At 43.0% G+C, this 19705-nt stretch overlaps 1 protein-coding gene across 1 annotated transcript; it reads right to left on the reverse strand.

The window, feature by feature from the left end:
• Positions 1 to 490: 490 nt before the first annotated feature.
• On the reverse strand, positions 491 to 15978 carry LOC115230640 (ganglioside GM2 activator-like). The gene is made up of 4 exons (XM_029800781.2): positions 15720 to 15978; positions 11976 to 12168; positions 6394 to 6601; positions 491 to 1802 (listed from the first exon to the last, which is right to left on the reverse strand). Exons 1-4 carry the CDS (start codon positions 15796 to 15798, stop codon positions 1716 to 1718), a joined length of 567 nt encoding a protein of 188 aa, XP_029656641.2. The 5' UTR covers positions 15799 to 15978; the 3' UTR covers positions 491 to 1715.
• Positions 15979 to 19705: the final 3727 nt, after the last annotated feature.

The following is a 19705-nucleotide window of genomic DNA, read 5'->3' on the forward strand; positions in this document are numbered from 1 at the left end:
TTGGATGGCGCTTCCACGAGAGATTTTGAGCTCTCATAAGGAGGCGAGTGTAGGTTCCATCCAACCGCCTCTCAATATATATATATATATATATATATATATAACCAAAGGCGAGAGCTTGATTAACAAAACTGACTTCAATGGCCATTCAAGTTAGAAATTATGGGTGAGTGGAAGCGCATGCACGACGCATTCTAGCCGATGTACCAATGACTGCCAATTCGCCACCTAAAAATGAAATTTAAAAAAAAAAAAAAAAAAAAAGACATTGGAGAGATAAGGAAATTTAACTACTGCTTATAGTATGTTGGAGAGGTCATGTAGATGTTCTAGTTGTTTCAAAAGCTGTCGAGATGATGTCTCAGATCGAATACAATAACCTCTCGTTCTCCATACTTTTAGAAAACATTCTCATATACAATCTGTGAAAAGCCAACGTTGCCAAAAGAATTAACGATTCATTACTCCAGAATAAGAAATTTATTTCGTGTTTTTTTTTGTTGGAGGGGTCGGTTGAAAATAGCTTTATTTAAAAACTGATCTGAATATAAAGTTTTTGTGTACATTTTTCAGTAAAGTATATCAGAAAAAAAGAATATAAATGAAACTTCTTATTTTTTTTTAAATATTTTTTTAAGATGACTTGAGAAACTTTGAGGTAATGTTGCATTTGGATTTTTTTTTTTTTTTTTTTTTTTTAGTAAAAGAAAAAATCCCAAAAATGCCACTTCCTTAGATGAGAATATTTCTCTCAAAAAATTGTGGCGCTTTCAATCAAATGCAGTATTAATACGAATACTAATGCGGAAAATAGAATTTGGCCTGTAAACAAGGTATATTAGTTTTAAATTTGCTAAACATTTCATAACTTTGTGATATGGAATCTAGGTTGGTCTGTCTGTGTCACAGCAAAAACCATCTTGCGATGGTTGTTGTAAACCTGAGATGTCCCAACAGGTTTTGCAGTCTTCCAGAATTTTGCTTTTAGTATCAAAAACAATGCCAGATATCAAACCGTTCCAACATGTTCTTTGAATATTAAAAAAGAAATAATAATAAAAGTTAATAATAATCCTTTATATTATAGGCACAAGGTTTGAAATATCTGGGAAGGAGACTAGTCGATTACATCGACATCCCCCAGCGCTCGGATGTACTTATTTTATCCACCCCGAAAGGCGGGATTTGAAGTCAGACCGTGAAGGGTCGGATGAAACGCCATCAAGCATTTTATCTGACGTGATAGCGTTTCTGCCGGTTCTCCCGATTTGATAATAATGCTATAGACTTCAAGTATTTTATGTTCTTTATATGTAATGTTACCTAAAAATAAATTTAAACCTAATTTAGATAAAGTTTTGCTGAATGTAAAAAAATGTACTTATTTTATCCACCCCGAAAGGCGGGATTTGAAGTCAGACCGTGAAGGGTCGGATGAAACGCCATCAAGCATTTTATCTGACGTGATAACGCTTCTGTCGGTTCGCCCGCTTTGATAATAATGCTATAGACTTCAAGTATTTTATGTTCTTTATATGTAATGTTACCTAAAAATAAATTTAAACCTAATTTAGATAAAGTTTTGTTGAATGTAAAAAAAAGTAACATGAAAATATTTCAGGGATACAATAGAAACTGGAATAGAGGTTTTATTTAAGGGATGGGGGAAGTCCACACTACGATGATTCGATACTAAGTGTTTACAGGTTTCTCCGTTAGGCGATGCCGAATTCTACATGAAGGCAAAACGTCTGTTCTTTCGTATGTCTGTCAACCATGTTCACGTCGACTTTGTAGGAACCCTAGGTAAAATAAAAATTTTTAGAAAATTAAATTAAAATAATTGTGTGCGCAATGGCCCAGTGGTTAGGGCAGCGGACTTGCGGTCGGAGGATCTCGGTTTCGATTCCCAGACCGGGCGTTGTGTGTGTTTATTGAGCGAAAACACCTAAAAGCTCCACGAGGCTCCGGCAGGGGATGGTGGTGATCCCTGCTGTACTCTTTCACCACTCTAAAGGCGGTGCTCCAGCATGGCCGCAGTCAAATGACTGAAACAAGTACAAAAAAAAAAAAAAAAAATACAAGGGGTTGCTGAAAAATTCTTGGCTTTGGGTAAAAGGATACAGAGGAGGATTAGTTAATTAGGATTTTATTCAGTATATTTCCCTCTCAGATTCACACACTTATTGCAATAGTCCTTCAGTTTTTTCTAAACCCTGTAAAAGAAGACGGAAGGTTGGGCCTCCAACCAAGCCTTTTGCGATACCCTTTAAGCCAGGGACTTCTCAGCACACCATCGTAATTGTCTACATGCATTTGAACATTACTTATAGAAGGTGGTACCGGTACTGGCTTCGGGGGGCGTGCTTCCGAGTTCAAATCACGACATAACTTACTGAGCATATCTACTGTGTCCTCGAGTCTTCCGAGTGCTTTTCAAGTGGAATTTGGCAACCAAAACTTAGCGGAGGGCACTCTTGTTCTCTTATGAAGAATTTACTGTGCAATTTACAATTTCTCATAATTATCTCTCCTTTACTTTGACAGTCACCAGCAATTTCCACTAGATTGCTTTCTTTCTCCAACTAAGAGGTAAATTTTAATACTTCTATAAATTTTTGTGCGCAATATTCGATGCATCGTCAAGTACAAGATTTATCGGAAGCCATGTCATTGGCTTATTTGAGTTATTTCCCCCTTTACACGCATCCACGCGCACAGATACATCGCATGAACACGCGTGCGTACGCATAAACATCCATATACGTGCTTGTGCGCACGCACACACATCTGCACTGACACACCCACACTCTTTACTCTTTTGCTCTTTTACTTGTTTCAGTCATTTGACTGCGGCCATGCTGGAGCACCGCCTTTAGTCGAGCAAATCGACCCCGGGATTTATTCTTTGTAAGCCCAGTACTTATTCTATCGGTCTCTTTTGCCGAACCGCTAAGTGACGGGGACGTAAACACACCAGCATCGGTTGTCAAGCAATGCTAGGGGGACAAACACAGACACACAAACATATACACACACACTTATATATATATATACATATATATGACAGGCTTCTTTCAGTTTCCGTCTACCAAATCTGCTCACAAGGCATTGGTCGGCCCGGGGCTATAGCAGAAGACACTTGCCCAAATTGCCACGCAGTGGGACTGAACCCGGAACCATGTGGTTGGTTAGCCAGCTACTTACCACACAGCCACTCCTGAGCCTTTCACTTTTTTTTCTTTCTACCTCACATACGCACAAACACACCTGTGCGTACGTGTTTAACCATGTAAATAGGCGTTTTGTATTGCACACCTTTATATCAAGGAATCTGAATCAACGACTCAAAATTAAAATAAAGCTACCAAGTGCACAAGAATATCTATTTCTTTACTACCCACAAGGGGCTAAACAGAGGGGACAGACAAACGGATTAAGTCGATTACATCGACCCCAGTGCGCAACTGGTACTTAATTTATCGACCCCGAAAGGATGAAAGGCAAAGTGGATCTCGGCGGAATTTGAACTCAGAACGTAACGGCAGACGAAATACCTATTTCTTTATTACCACAAGGGGCTAAACATAGAGGGGACAAACAAGGACAGACAAACGGAATAAGTCGATTACATCGACCCCAGTGCGCACTGGTGCTGTAATTTATCGACCCGAAAGGATGAAAGGCAAAGTGGATCTCGGCGGAATTTGAACTCAGAACGTAACGGCAAACGAAATACCTATTTCTTTACTACCCACAAGGGGTTAAACATAGAGGGGACAAACAAGGACAGATGAAGGGATCAAGTCGAATACATCGACCCCAGTGCGCAACTGGTACTTAATTTATCGACCCCGAAAGGATGGAAGGCAAAGTCGACCTCAAGAATATCGGAATCAGCATGATTGACTAAATCAAATTAAAACCCGTGCCCCAGCATGGCCGCAATCACCCAGTAACAGAATAAAATTATGCAAGGGACACGACAAAGATTTGATAGGCGTAGGAGTGGGAGGCTTTTGGTTTCGAGTTCAGTTTACTGCGTAGCACCTAAGCGAAATGTTTTCTACTCCAGCCCCAGACTGACCAATACCTAATACCTTGTGAATGAATTTGGTAACCGGAAACTGTATTGAAGCCCGTCACACGCATATACTTTTTACTTGTTTCAGTCATTGACTGCGGCCATACTGGAGCACCGCCTTTCGTCGAGCAAATCGACCCCGGGACTTATTCTGTGTAAGCCCAGTACTTATTCTATCGGTCTCTTTTGCCGAACCGCTAAGTGATGGGGACATAAAAACACCAGCATCGGTTGTCAAGCAATGCTAGGGGGACAAACACAGACACACAAACACACACACATAACATATAATAATATATATACATATATACGGCAGGCTTCTTTCAGTTTCCGTCTACCAAATCCACTCACAAGGCATTGGTCGGCCCGGGGCTATAGCAGAGGACACTTGCCCAAATTGCCACGCAGTGGGACTGAACCCGGAACCATGTGGTTGGTTAGCGCCAGCTACTTACCACACAGCCACTCCTGAGCTTTCACTTTTTTTTTCTTTCTACCTCACATACGCACAAACACACCTGTGCGTACGTGTTTTAACCATGTAAATAGGCCGTTTGTATTGCACACCTTTATATCAAGGAATCTGAATCAACGACTCAAAATTAAAATAAAGCTACCAGTGCACAAGAATATCTATTTCTTTACTACCCACAAGGGGCTAAACAGAGGGGACAGACAAACGATTAAGTCGATTACATCGACCCCAGTGCGCAACTGGTACTTAATTTATCGACCCCGAAAGGATGAAAGGCAAAGTGGATCTCGGCGGAATTTGAACAGAACGTAACGGCAGACGAAATACCTTTTCTTTATTACCCACCAAGGGGTTAAACATAGAGGGGACAAACAAGGACAGACAAACGGAATAATCGATTACATCGACCCCAGTGCGCAACTGGCTGCTAATTTATCGACCCGAAAGGATGAAAGGCAAAGTGGATCTCGGCGGAATTTGAAATCAGAACGAACGGAACGAAATACCTATTTCTTTACTACCCACAAGGGGTTAAACATAGAGGGGACAAACAAGGACAGATGAAGGGATCAAGTCGAATACATCGACCCCAGTGCGCAACTGGTACTTAATTTATCGACCCCGAAAGGATGGAAGGCAAAGTCGACCTCAAGAATATCGGAATCAGCATGATTGACTAAATCAAATTAAAACCCGTGCCCCAGCATGGCCGCAATCACCCAGTAACAGAATAAAATTATGCAAGGGACACGACAAAGATTTGATAGGCGTAGGGATGGCTGTTTGGTTTCGAGTTCAGTTTACTGCGTAGCACCTAAGCGAAATGTTTTCTACTCCAGCCCCAGACTGACCAATACCTAATACCTTGTGAATGAATTTGGTAACCGGAAACTGTATTGAAGCCCGTCACACGCATATACTCTTTTACTTGTTTCAGTCATTTGACTGCGGCCATGCTGGAGCACCGCCTTTCGTCGAGCAAATCGACCCCGGGACATTCTGTGTAAGCCCAGTACTTATTCTATCGGTCTCTTTTGCCGAACCGCTAGGTGATGGGGACATAAACACACCAGCATCGGTTGTCAAGCAATGCTAGGGGGACAAACACAGACACACAAACACACACACATACATATATATATATATATACATATATACGGCAGGCTTCTTTCAGTTTCCGTCTACCAAATCCACTCACAAGGCATTGGTCGGCCCGGGGCTATAGCAGAAGACACTTACCCAAGATGCCACGCAGTGGGTCTGAACCCGGAACCATGTGGTTGGTTAGCAAGCTACTTACCACACAGCCACTCCTGCGCCTAGTATATATAATTGCATCGACCAAACTATCTGAGGTTTATACCTGGTGGTCACAACAGACTTCTGTTATGGCTTTCGAATGATGCCACCCCGCTGGCTAAGCAGGCAGGCCAACATTTCATCCTAAACAGAGCACCAGTCCGTCTCAGGGTCACCCGTTTACAGCCAAGTGGACGACAGTAACAGGATATGAAGCGTTTTGCTCAAGAACACACCGCACCGTCTGTCTGTTTGTCGAAACCCTGATCTTGCGATCATGTGAGTTCAGTACCCTAACCACACGGCTAGGCGCCTTCACACCCACACATACACATTTATATATGTGCGTTGGTGTATGTGTGTGTGCGCGCGCCCGTGTGCCCTACCCCTGAATAAATGATCTTGGTGTGCTTGAGTCTCTGTAACGTAGTGGTTCGTCAAAAGAATTGATACAATAAAGTACCAGGCCTAAGAAATATATAAGTACCTGTAGCAATTTTTACTGAAGTCACTAAAGATAAGGAGTAATACTCACCGAAGCCAAAAACGACAAGTAACTTGGTATATTAGGCAGGGTTACGTTCATACTGGATATCGTAAGACTTTGTTTGGAAACCGGGCAATTAAGATTGATGTTGTGAGTTGAGAAATAACTCTCAACTTGGGTGATTATATTGGCCATCATGCCTCCCCAGTTCTCGTCTTTCATGCGTTTTAATAGCGTACAGGAGTCGTGGTAGGTGCTGCAAAAATTAAATATGCCAATATTATTTCTCTCTCTCTCTCTCTCTCTCTCTCTCTTTCTCTCTCTGTCTGTCTCTGTGTGTCTGTGTCTGTGTCTCTGTGTCTGTGTCTCTGTGTCTGTGTCTGTGTCTGCGTGTCTCTGTGTCTGTGTCTGTGTCTGCGTGTCTGTCTGTCTGTCTCTGTGTCTCTCTGTGTCTCTCTGTGTCTCTCTGTCTGTCTGTCTGTCTGTGTCTGTCTCTGTCTGTCTCTGTCTGTCTCTCTGTCTGTCTGTCTGTGTCTGTCTGTGTCTCTGTCTGTCTCTGTCTGTGTCTGTCTCTGTCTGTGTCTGTCTGTCTCTCTGTCTGTCTGTCTGTCTCTGTGTCTGTCTGTCTGTCTCTGTGACTGTCTGTCTGTCTGTCTGTCTGTGTCTGTCTGTCTCTGTGTCTGTCTGTCTCTGTGTCTGTCTGTCTCTGTGTCTGTCTGTCTCTGTGTCTGTCTGTCTCTGTGTCTGTCTGTCTGTGTCTGTCTGTCTGTCTCTGTCTGTCTCTGTGTCTGTCTGTCTCTGTGTCTGTCTGTCTCTGTGTCTGTCTGTCTCTGTGTCTGTCTGTCTCTGTGTCTGTCTGTCTGTCTCTGTGTCTGTCTGTCTGTCTCTGTGTCTGTCTGTCTGTCTCTGTGTCTGTCTGTCTGTGTCTGTGTCTGTCTGTCTGTCTCTGTGTCTGTCTGTGTCTGTGTCTCTGTCTGTCTCTGCGTGTCTGTCTGTCTGTCTCTGTGTCTGTCTGTCTCTGTCTCTGTCTCTGTCTGTCTCTGTCTGTGTCTGTCTCTGTCTGTGTCTGTGTCTGTCTCTGTCTGTGTCTGTGTCTGTGACTGTCTGTGTCTGTCTGTCTGTGTGTCTGTGTGTCTGTGTGTCTGTGTGTCTGTGTGTCTGTCTGTCTCTGTGTCTGTCTGTCTCTGTGTCTGTCTGTGTCGTCTGTCTCTGTGTCTGGCTGTCTCGTGGTCTGTGTGTCTCTGGTCTGTCTGTCTATGTGTCTGTCTGTTCTCTGTGTCTGTCTGTCTCTGGTGTGTCTGTCTCTGTTGTCTTCTGTCTGTCTGTCTGTGTGTCGTCTGTCTGTCTGTCTGTCTCTGTGTCTGTCTGTCTCTGTGTCTGTCTGTCTGTCTCTGTGTCTGTCTGTCTGTCTCTGTGTCTGTCTGTCTGTCTCTGTGTCTGTCTGTCTGTCTCTGTGTCTGTCTGTCTGTCTCTGTGTCTGTCTGTGTCTGTCTCTGTGTCTGTCTCTGTGTCTGTCTCTGTGTCTGTCTCTGTGTCTGTCTCTGTGTCTGTCTCTGTGTCTGTCTCTGTGTCTGTCTCTGTGTCTGTCTGTGTGAGGTAACACATACTAACCATGTACAAGAGAGGGATGCCACATATACAAGGTGGATACCAGATGTTTTCAAAGTTTTTCAGGAAAGGCAATACTTTCAAAGAAGTACAAAAAGTTCTCCTTCGAATCATGTTGTAGCGCTCCATTTACATCATGAAGGCTCCATGGAAGACCTTCAAGGGGAAGGAGTCAGGGACTCTTATCACAGTCCTTATCTCCTCTTCTGAGATTCTCCTTCAGCTCAGAGAACAACCAAAAGTCACAAGGCTCCATGGAAGACCTTCAAGGGGAAGGAGCCAGGGACCCTTATCACAGCCTCTTTCCTCTTCTGAGATTCTCCTTCAGCTCAGAGAACAACCAAAAGTCACAAGGCTCCATGGAAGACCTTCAAGGGGAAGGAGTCAGGGACCCTTATCACAGCCCTTATCTCCTTTTCTGAGATTCTCCTTCAGCTCAGAGAACAACCAAAAGTCACAAGGCTCCATGGAAGACCTTCAAGGGGAAGGAGTCAGGGACCCTTATCACAGCCCTTATCTCCTCTTCTGAGATTCTCTTCAGCTCAGAGAACAACCAAAAGTCACAAGGCTCCATGGAAGACCCTCAAGGGGAAGGAGTCAGGGACCCTTATCACAGCCTTATCTCCTCTTCTGAGATTCTCCTTCAGCTCAGAGAACAACCAAAAGTCACAAGGCTCCATGGAAGAACTTCAAGGGGAAGGAGCCAGGGACCCTTATCACAGACCTTATCTCCTCTTCTGAGATTCTCCTTCAGCTCAGAGAACAACCAAAAGTCACAAGGCTCCATGGAAGACCTTCAAGGGGAAGGAGCCAGGGACCCTTATCACAGCCCTTATCTCCTCTTCTGAGATTCTCCTTCAGCTCAGAGAACAACCAAAAGTCACAAGGCTCCATGGAAGACCTTCAAGGGGAAGGAGTCAGGGACCCTTATCACAGCCCTTATCTCCTCTTCTGAGATTCTCCTTCAGCTCAGGGAACAACCAAAAGTCACAAGGCTCCATGGAAGACCCTCAAGGGGAAGGAGCCAGGGACCCTTATCACAGCCCTTATCTCCTCTTCTGAGATTCTCCTTCAGCTCAGAGAACAACCAAAAGTCACAAGGCTCCATGGAAGACCTTCAAGGGGAAAGAGCCAGGGACCCTTATCACAGCCCTTATCTCCTCTTCTGAGATTCTCCTTCAGTTCAGAGAACAACCAAAAGTCAGAAAGCTCCATGGAAGACCTTCAAGGGGAAGGAGTCAGGGACCCTTATCACAGCCCTTATCTCCTCTTCTGAGATTCTCCTTCAGCTCAGAGAACAACCAAAAGTCACAAGGCTCCATGGAAGACCTTCAAGAGGAAGGAGCCAGGGACCCTTATCACAGCCCTTATCCCCTCTTCTGAGATTCTCCTTCAGCTCAGAGAACAAAACAAAATCCACAAGGAACAAGGTCTGAACCGTAGGGACGTTGTTGGACAGGTTTGGTGTCCATCTCTGTCAAGTAGCTGGTTGCCGGAAAGCTCTTACCTGAGCAACCTAGGAACAATCTTTGCGCAGGTTTTGCGCATGCTCAATTCCTTATGAATAATTCTGTGTGATGTTACCACACCATCTTCAAACTGTGGAAGCACTCCGTCGGTTACGACGACGAGGGTTCCGGTTGATCCGATCAACGGAACAGCCTGCTCGTGGAATTAACGTGTAAGTGGCTGAGCACTCCACAGACACGTGTACCCTTAACGTAGTTCTCGGGAATATTCAGCGTGACACAGAGAGTGACAAGGCCGGCCCTTTGAAATACAGGTACAACAGAAAGAGGAAGTAAGAGTGAGAGAAAGTTGTAGTGAAAGAGTACAGCAGGGATCACCACCATCCCTGCCGGAGCCTCGTGAAGCTTTAGGTGTTTTCGCTCAATAAACACTCACAACGCCCGGTCTGGGAATCGAAACCGCGATCCTACGACCGCGAGTCCGCTGCCCTAACCACTGGGCCATTGCGCCTCCCTTCAAACTGTATGCATATTGTCATTATGGACACACGACGGCCTCTATCCAGAAAACTGCAAATTTTCTCAACCACCTCTGATGTTCTTCTTCCTCCCACCCCTCTGGTCGTTTCTCATTTCTTTATTGCCCACAAGGGGCTAAACATGAAGGGGACAAACAAGGACAGATAACGTGATTAAGTCGATTACATCTACCCCAGTGCGTAACTGGTTCTCAATTTATCGACCCCGAAAGGATGTAAGGCAAAGTCGATCTCGGCGGAATTTGAACTCAGAACGTAACGGCAGACGAAATACCTATTTCTTTACTACCCACAAGGGGGCTAAACACAGAGGGGACAAACAAGGACAGACAGATTTAAGTCGATTACATCGACCCCAGTGCGTAACTGGTACTTATTTCATCGACCCCGAAAGGATGAAAGGCAAAGTCGATCTCGGCGGAATTTGAACTCAGAACGTAACGGCAGACGAAATACCTATTTCTTTACTACCCACAAGGGGTTAAATACAGAGAGGACAAACAAGGAAGGACAAACGGATTAAGTCGATTATATCGACCCCAGTGCGTAACTGGTACTTATTTAATCGACCTCGAAAGGATGAAAGGCAAAGTCGACCTCGGCGGAATTTGAACTCAGAACGTAACGGCCGACGAAATACTGCTAAGCATTTCGCCCTGAATGCTAACGTTTCTTATTTATTTACAGCCCACAAGGGGCTAAACACAGAGGGGACAAACAAGGACATACAGACAGATTTAAGTCGATTACATCGACCCCAGTGCGTAACTGGTACTTATTTAATCGACCCCGAAAGGATGAAAGGCAAAGTCGACCTCGGTGGAATTTGAACTCAGAACGTAACGGCAGACGAAATACTGCTAAGCATTTCGCCCGGCATGCTAACGTTTCTGCCAGCTCGTCGCCTTCGTCGTTTCTCACCTCCCCTCTTATCGTCTTCGAACTTCTTGTGCCAACGAAAATATTAATCCAAATGCAGTCTGGTGAATTCCATAAGTTTCTTTAGCGTTTTTGCTCAGTCTTACACATAACTTTATTGCAGAGCGTTCTTCTCAATATTATTTTTTTCTTTTTTCACGTCCCGACTGCATTCTTCAAACTAGTTGTGACAAGCAGCGTTTAATAGTATGTGTTTAGAATGCTTTTTACAGCCGTTCCTACAATCTCGAACAATATGTTTCTGTATTACCCACAAGGGGCTAAACATAGAGGGGACAAACAAGGACAGACAAAGGGATTAGGTCGATTACATCGACCCCAGTGCGAAACTGGTACTTTATTTATCGACCCCGAAAGGATGAAAGGCAAAGTCAACCTCGGCGGAATTTGAACTCAGAACGTAACGACAGACGAAATACTGCTAGGCATTTTGCCCGGCGTGCTAACGATTCGGCCAGCTTAATCTAAGACAGTCATAGCTGCCTTGCCTAAATACAATCTCAAAGTGGAGGCGCAATGGCCCAGTGGTTAGGGCAGCGGACTCGCGGTCGTAGGATCGCCGTTTCGATTCCCAGACCGGGCATTGTGAGTGTTTATTGAACGAAAACACCTAAAGCTTCACGAGGCTCCTGCAGGGGGGTGGTGGTGAACCCTGCTGTACTCTTTCACCACAACTTTCTCTCACTCCACTCTTACTTCCTGTTTCTGTTGTACCTGTATTTCAAAAGGCCAGCCTTGTCACACTCTGTGTCACGCTGTATCTCCTCGAGAACTACGTTAAGGGTACACGTGTCTGTGGAATGCTCAGCCACTTGCACGTTAATTCCACGAGCAAGCTGTTCCGTTGATCGTATCAGCTGGGACCCTCATCGTCGTAACCGACGGAGTGCTCCTAAAACAATCTCAAAACATATGGAATGAATCTCGTATTCCGCACACATAAATACACAGACACTCACACACACACACACACACTAAATTCATATAACAAACATATACAGAACACAAAAGTAGTGAGACAGGCAGACAGACAGACAGACAGAGTCTACTGTAAAACAATTATTAAAATCCTTACCAAGATCCTACTTGAAATAGACAAGGTATCTTGACGTGACCAAAGAAAGTGGATCTACGAATAGTGACCGTCACATCAGAGCCATTTAGCTGTTTCAAAGCGGTCGCCTGCAGATCTAATTTTATTTTTCCCGGTAAGTTCATTGGCATCGGCTGAATATCCAGATTTTTTAATAGGAATACATTTTGGCCACCTAAAAAAAAAAGCAACAACAAAATCATAATGCATATAACTGGGGTTAAAGATTAACTTAGCTTTCTCATGCACAATGAAAGCATTTGATTCACTCAGTGTCGTGCATTAAAATTTTATTGTTTTTAATTAATAACCGGTCGTCTAAAGTACAAATTTACAAATTAAGCCTCAAAGCTCACCTTGGCAGGGTTTGAACGCAGAACGTAAAATTTGTACTTTAGACGACAAATATCAAAAGGCATTTGTACCGTCACTTTACCAATTGTATCAATCTACCGTTCTTATAACAATTTGATAAGGATTACTAATAAGAGCATGTGGCTAAAGGTTTGGGGGTGATGGTTACAGCCAATTAAGTTAGTTAGTTAGTTAATTTTTTGGCTCAAAAGCAAAAAGCAAGGCCATGTGGGGGGACATGGAGTTAAGTACAGGGTGGTGTTCATGTAAAGAGTTCAGGCCACTTGAGGTCAAGGGAGACTTTGAACAAAGCGGTCGTCGGCATCTTCACCATCTCGTCTGGCAGCTTGTTCCACGGATCCGCAACCCGGACGGAGAAAGCTCCTCTCTTTCTATTGAGAGACCCCCCACACACACACTCAGTATTTAACTGTTACTATATTTTATCTGTACCCGGTTGGATGAAAAGGTAAAATGGACTTCGGCGAAATTCGAAAATCAATCAGAAAAGTGAAAATCAGAAAAGTGAAATCAATCAGAAAAAAACAGTGGAGTTAGGAGGACTGGATACTGCAAACTGTTTGGTTATGCACTGCTCCACCACCTCTGCTAATCTATCCAAACGCAGCCAGTTGTTCTTTTACTCACTTCAGACACTCATCCAAGGTAACGCGCAGTGGGATTGAACCAGGAAATATATAGTTGCAGAGCGAGCTTCTTAATCACGCAGACGACTTGCCTGTGTGATTAAGACAAAGTGGCAAAAAAACAAAAAAAAAAAAAAAGTTACTAGGAGTGGCTGTGTGGTAAGTAGCTTGTTTACCAACCACATGGTCCCGGGTTCAGTCCCACTGCGTGGCACCTTGGGCAAGTGTCTTCTACTATAGCCTCGGGCCGACCAAAGCCTTGTGAATGGATTTGGTAGACGGAAACTGAAAGAAGCCCGTCGTATATATGTATGTATATATATATATATATATATATATATATATATTATATGCGTGTGTGTTTGTGTGTCTGTGTTTGTCCCCCTAGCATTGCTTGACAACCGATGCTGGTGTGTTTATGTCTCCGTTACTTAGCGGTTCGGCAAAAGAGACCGATAGAATAAGTACTGGGCTTACAAAAGAATAAGTCCCGGGGTCGAGTTGCTCGATTCAAGGCGGTGCTCCAGCATGGCCGCAGTCAGATGATTGAAACAAGTAAAAGAGTAATTAAAGATTTCGAACTCCCGCGCTATTTGAACTCAGAACTTCAAAAATTACACGTTAGAGACTAAGTGTAGAAATGATTATAAAATTTAATTTATAGGTGCAGGCATTGTTGTGTGATAAGATGCTTCCTTCTCAACGACATGGGTCTGTGTTCAATCCCACTGCGTTATATCATGGGCAAGAGTCTTCTACTATAGCCTCGAGCCGACCAAAGCCTTGTGAATGGATTTGGTAGGCGGAAACTGAAAGAAACTATATATGTGTGTGTGTGTGTGTGTGTGTGTGTGTGTGTGTGTGTGTGTGTGTGTGTGTGTGTGTGTGTGTATATATATATATATATATATATATATATATATAGTGTGTGTGTCCACCATCGCTTGACAACCGATGTTGGTGTGTTTATGTCCCCGTAATCTTGCAGTGTGGCAAATAAGACCGATATAATAAGTATTAGGCTTACAAAGAATAAGTCCTGAGATCGATTCTTTCGACAAAAAAAAAACGTTTTAGGCGGTGCTCCAGCATGGCCCCAATCAAATAACAAATAAAATAATAATAAAAATTATTAAAGATTCATTAATAAACTTGTAGGATCGGTTGAGCGTGGAACAAAATGCTTTGCGGTATTTATTAAATAGGTTTTAGTCCCGAGTTCAAATTACGCTGTGGTCAACTTTGACTTTTTTGCCCCCGGAAACAGATAAAATAGTCTCTACTATTAAGATAGTGCGGAAATTTTGTGCAGAGTAGAGGTGAGTGAAGAGGGGCAACGGTTACCTTTCTTTTATCTTTTACTGGTTTCAGTCATTAGATTGCAACCATGCTGGGGCACCGTCTTGAAGAATTTTAGTCGAACGTAACTACACTAGTTTTTTTTTTTTGTTTTTTTTTTAGCTTAGTACTTATTCTTTCCCCTTCTTCTGCCGAAAGCCACCACGCTATGAGGACGTAAACACACCAACACCGACTGTCAAGTAGTGGTGGTGGTGGTGCAAACACGCACGCGCGCGCGAAACGGGCTTCTTTCATTTTCCGTCAACCAAATCCACTTAAAAGGCTTTGGTCGGTCCGGGGGCTACAGTAGAAGACACTAGCCCCAAGGGACTTGACAGGTACTATTTTATCACCCCAGCATGATGAAAGGCAAAGTTGAATTTCCCACAGAATAACAACAATAACCGTTTCAAATTTTGGCACAAGGCCAGCAATTTCGGGGGAGGGAGTAAATCGATTATATCGACCCCAGTGTTCAACTGGTACTTAGTTTATTGACCCCCCCACACACACACACACACTCACCAAAAGGATAAAATGCAAAGTCGGATCTTTTCTTTTTGAACGGCAGATGTCAACACAATTTCTAGTTAACTAAACACTTTTAAACTTCGTATACTGGTAGAATGTGTTTATAAAACATCATTTTCTCTTGGTTTTATTGAGAAAATTCTATAGTTTGTAAGATATTTCGTCTGAAAATCCGAGCATTTCGGCAATTTTAACCAATTTTAACCTCCATTCAACTAAAATCATTTGTTCTGCGTCTAAAACTGAGACATCCTGTAACTAACCCTAAGCTACCCCCTAACCCTAATTTTGTTTTTCTTAATTGTTAAATTAATTTAATTCCATTGCTTTAGTTTTTTTTACACGCGTAACAATTAAATTGATCTAACAATTAAGAAAAAAAAAATTTAGGGTTGGGGGGAGGTTTGTTACAGGATATTGTCTCAGTTTTAGACGCAGCAAATGATTTTAGCTCAAAAGAGACCATAGGATTGGTTAAAATTCGAAAAATTAAACTACGTTAAACAAACAAATTACAATTTTCTCAAGAAAGCCAAGAGAAAAAAAGTGTTTCATTTTGACACATTCTACCAGTATACGAAGTTTTAAAGTGTTTAGTTAACTAGAAATTGTCTGCCGTTCGAAAGGAAAAGATCCGCAAAGTCAACTTCGGCAGAATTTGAACTCAGAACAACGACAAGAATAATAATAATAAGCCTTTCTACTATAGGCAAAAGGCCTAAAATTTGTGGGGAGGGGACTAGTTGATTACATCGACCCCAGTGTTTAGCTGGTACTTATTTTATCGACACAGAAAGAATGGAGGGCAAAGTCGGCTTGGGAGCGAAATTTGAATAAGTAAAAGTCAACTCACCACACTGGTTCCACTTCAAACCGGCGGAGCAGAAATTGGCCAATATGGCAGCGACGATAAGACCACAACGGAACAACATTATAGTAATAATGGCAATGAAGAACTGGGATCAACTAAAGCAGCGTATGGGGTTTTCTCGTCGATTTTCCAGAAGGTAACTAGCTTTTATTATTAACGTGCGCAACAGTAATATACACGTGCGTAAACGGAGAAACAGACTGATGTATATAAGTCATCAGCGGCAGCAAAGGAACAACACGTGACCTCAATTTATATATTGTTGAGCAATAAATTATCTTTATCTTTGATAGAACATGAAAAAGATTTTGAGGAGGACGTAGAGAAGACGCAAAAAACTTGAGGAGTAGAAGAAGGGACGAAGGAAATGAAAGGAGGAGCGGGGAGGAAGAGAAGATCGAATAGAAGGAGAAAAAGGAATAGACGAAGAAGAAGAAGCGAGGGGAAGAAGAAGAAGAAGAAGAAGAAAGAAGCGAGGGGAAGAAGAAGAAAAGAAGCGAGGGGAAGAAGAAGAAGAAAAGAAGCGAGGGGAAGAAGAAGAAGAAAAGAAGCGAGGGGAAGAAGAAGAAGAAGCGAGGGGAAGAAGAAGAAGAAGAAGAAGAAGAAGAAGAAGAAGCGAGGGGGAAGAGGAGAGGAGGTCGTAAGGAACATGATACAGGTGTAGATATTATACTGCTTGGCCAGTTGGGATGTGGGAGATTGTACACATGGTGTCACGATCTTGGTGATACGATGATCGTATGATACGATAAGATAAGTTACGGTATAATATGGTGTGATGTGATATGATGTTGATGTAGCGATGTTCATTCCAGTGTAAATAATGACAAAACAGACTGTATTAATTACTTTATAATAATTTGGAGCAGAAATAAAAAAAAAACTGTCTGATAGATTTCTTTAAAAATAAAAAAAAAACGGAGAAAAAATACATTCATGTTGTCATGGTTGTGTGGTTAAGATGTTCGCTTTGCAATCACGTTGTTTCGGGTTCGGTCCCGCTGTGCGACACCTTTGGCAAGTGTCTTCCACTATAGATAGACCCAGGCTGATCAATACCTTTGCGAGTAAATTTGGTAGACGGAAACTGTGTGAAAGCCCATCGTGTGTCGTGTGGCTGCGTGGTAAGAAGCTTGCTTCCCAACCACATGGTTCCGAGTTCATTCCCAGTGCGGTGCGCCTTAGGCAAGTGTCTTCAACTGTAGCCTCAGGCTGACCACGGCCTTCTGAGTGTCTTCTACTATAGCCTTGGACCAACCAAAGACTTATTCGTGGATTTGGTAGACGGAAACTGAGAGAAGCCCGTCGTGTATATATATATATATATATATCTATATATAATATATATATATATATATTATATACTAAGCAATAAGGGTTTAGCAACGAATTGCCTTACCACATACCGAATTTAGAAATAGCAGTCAAGGGTTATAGCTATTTCTTCTACTAAAAAGGGAGATCTCAGTAAAAACAGCAATTGGAAGGCTGACACAAACAGGTAAGAGAGAATGAATTAACTGCAATCTATCAAACATTTTTAAAGTTATCTACGGACGTACGTTTCGAAATCAAGTTTTTAGAAAGCATAAGAATTAAATATTAAATATTAAATAATTCTATCTTACCGAAACTTCTTTTCTCTTCAGCGTAGAATACTATAATCATAAATGATTATATATTGAATTTTGAGATACTAGGAGGCACCAACTCAACTCAGTATCAGAGCGAGCTAGAATCCGCAACTAGTATCACCGAATTCAAATTTGTGAATGAAACGATTGTGTCAATTCAGTCTGCTATAATGAATTGAATCCATAAACACATATAAAGCATCCAAGGGTATACGTTGCCCTCTGAAGATATGGTCACGTCATATTAATTTAATAATTACGTCGAGCCTAGTTAGTACTTAGATGGGTAACCGCTTGGGAAACCTAGGTGCTGTAAGCACCACACATTTTTAGGCGCAGGAGTGGCTGTGTGGTAAGTAGCTTACTTACACACAACATGGTTCCGGGTTCAGTCCCGGAAGTGTCTTCTACCATAGCCTCGGGTCGACCAAAGCTAACTTTCTTCCCCCAAAATTTCAGGCTTTGTGGTTAGAGTATTCGACTCACTATCGTAAGGTTGCGAGTTCAATTTCCGGCGGCACGTTGTGTCCTTGAGCAGAACATTTTATTTCTCGTTATTCCAGTCCATTCAGCTGTCAAAAATGGGTAGTACTTGTACTTCAAAAGTCCAGGCTTGTCACATTCTTTATGATGCTAACTCCTCTGAGAACTACGATGAGGGCACGCGTGTTCGTAGAGTGCTCAGTCACTTGCACGTTAATTTCCCGTGCACACTGTTCTCTTGATCGGATCAACTGGAACCTTCGTCATTGTAACGGACGGAGTGCCATAGAATAACTACGATTCCCCGTATTTAGGCGGCGACCCGGTAGAAACGTTAGCACGCCGGGCGAAATGCTTAGCGGTATTTCGTCTGCCGTTACGTTCTGAGTTCAATTCCGCCATGGTCGACTTTGCCTTTCATCCTTTTGGGGTCGATAAATTAAGTACCAGTTACGCACTAGGATCGATGTAATCGACTTAATCCGTTTGTCTGTCCTTGTTTGTCCTCTCTGTGTTTAGCCCCTTGTGGGTTAAAGAAATAGGTATTTCGTCTGCCGTTACGTTCTGAGTTCAAATTTCGCCGAGGTCAACTTTGCCTTTCATCCTTTCGGGGTCGATTAAATTATGCACTGGGGTCGATATAATTGACTTAATCCGTTTGTCTGTCCTTGTTTATCCCCTGTGTGTAGCCCCGTGTGGGCAATAAAGAAATAGGTATTTCGTCTGCCGTTACGTTCTGAGTTCAAATTCCGCCGAGGTCGACTTTGCCTTTCATCCTTTCGGGGTCGATAAATAAAGTACCAGTTATGCACTGGGGTCGATGTAATAGACTTAATCCGTTTGTCTGTCCTTGTTTGTCCCCTCTGTGTGTAGCCCCGTGTGGGCAATAAAGAAATAGGTATTTCGTCTGCCGTTACGTTCTGAGTTCAAATTCCGCCGAGGTTGACTTTGCCTTTCATCCTTTCGGGGTAGATAAATAAAGTACCAGTTACGCACTGGAGGGCGATCTAATCGACTTAATCCGTTTGTCTGTCCTTGTTTGTTCCCTCTGTGTTTTGCCCCTTGTGGGTAGTAAAGGAATACATATTTATGTGCAATAATTTCACAGGTGTTCTTTCCGTCCCAATTATACAATGGTGGTATGATGTAGTAAGATACGTGATAAGGTGTGGTGTTATGTGATATGATAGTGATTTGAAAGTGACGTTCATTCCGCAGTTGATAGTGTAAATATGGAGGCGCAATGGCCCAGTGGTTAGGGCAGCGGACTCGCAGTCGTGGGATCGCGGTTTCGATTCCCAGACCGGGCGTTGTGAGTGTTTATTGAGCGAAAACACCTAAAAGCTCCACGAGGCTCCGGCAGGGGATGGTGGTGATCCCTGCTGTACTCTTTCACCACAACTTTCTCTCACTCTTACTTCCTGTTTCTGTTGTACCTGTATTTCAAGGGGCCGGCCTTGTCACTCTCTGTGTCACGCTGAATATCCCCGAGAACTACGTTAAGGGTACACGTGTCTGTGGAGTGCTCAGCCACTTACACGTTAATTTCACGAGCAGGCTGTTCCGTTGATCGGATCAACCGGAACCCTCGTCGTCGTAACCGACGGAGTGCTTCCAAAAAAAAAGTGTAAATATTGATTTCAAATTTTGGCACAGGACCAGCAATTTCGGAGGAAGGGATAAATCGATTACATCAATTTCAGTGCTCAACTGATACTTATTTTATCGACCCCGAAAGGATAAAAAGTAAAGTCGACCTCGGCAGCATTTGATCTCAGAACGTAAAGATGGAAGAAATGCTGCGAAACATTTTTCCCCCAGCGTGCTAACGAGTCTGCCATCTTGCCGCCT

The sequence above is a fragment of the Octopus sinensis genome, unplaced genomic scaffold (genome assembly GCF_006345805.1).
Source record: "Octopus sinensis unplaced genomic scaffold, ASM634580v1 Contig16025, whole genome shotgun sequence".
Classification (NCBI taxonomy): domain Eukaryota; kingdom Metazoa; phylum Mollusca; class Cephalopoda; order Octopoda; family Octopodidae; genus Octopus; species Octopus sinensis.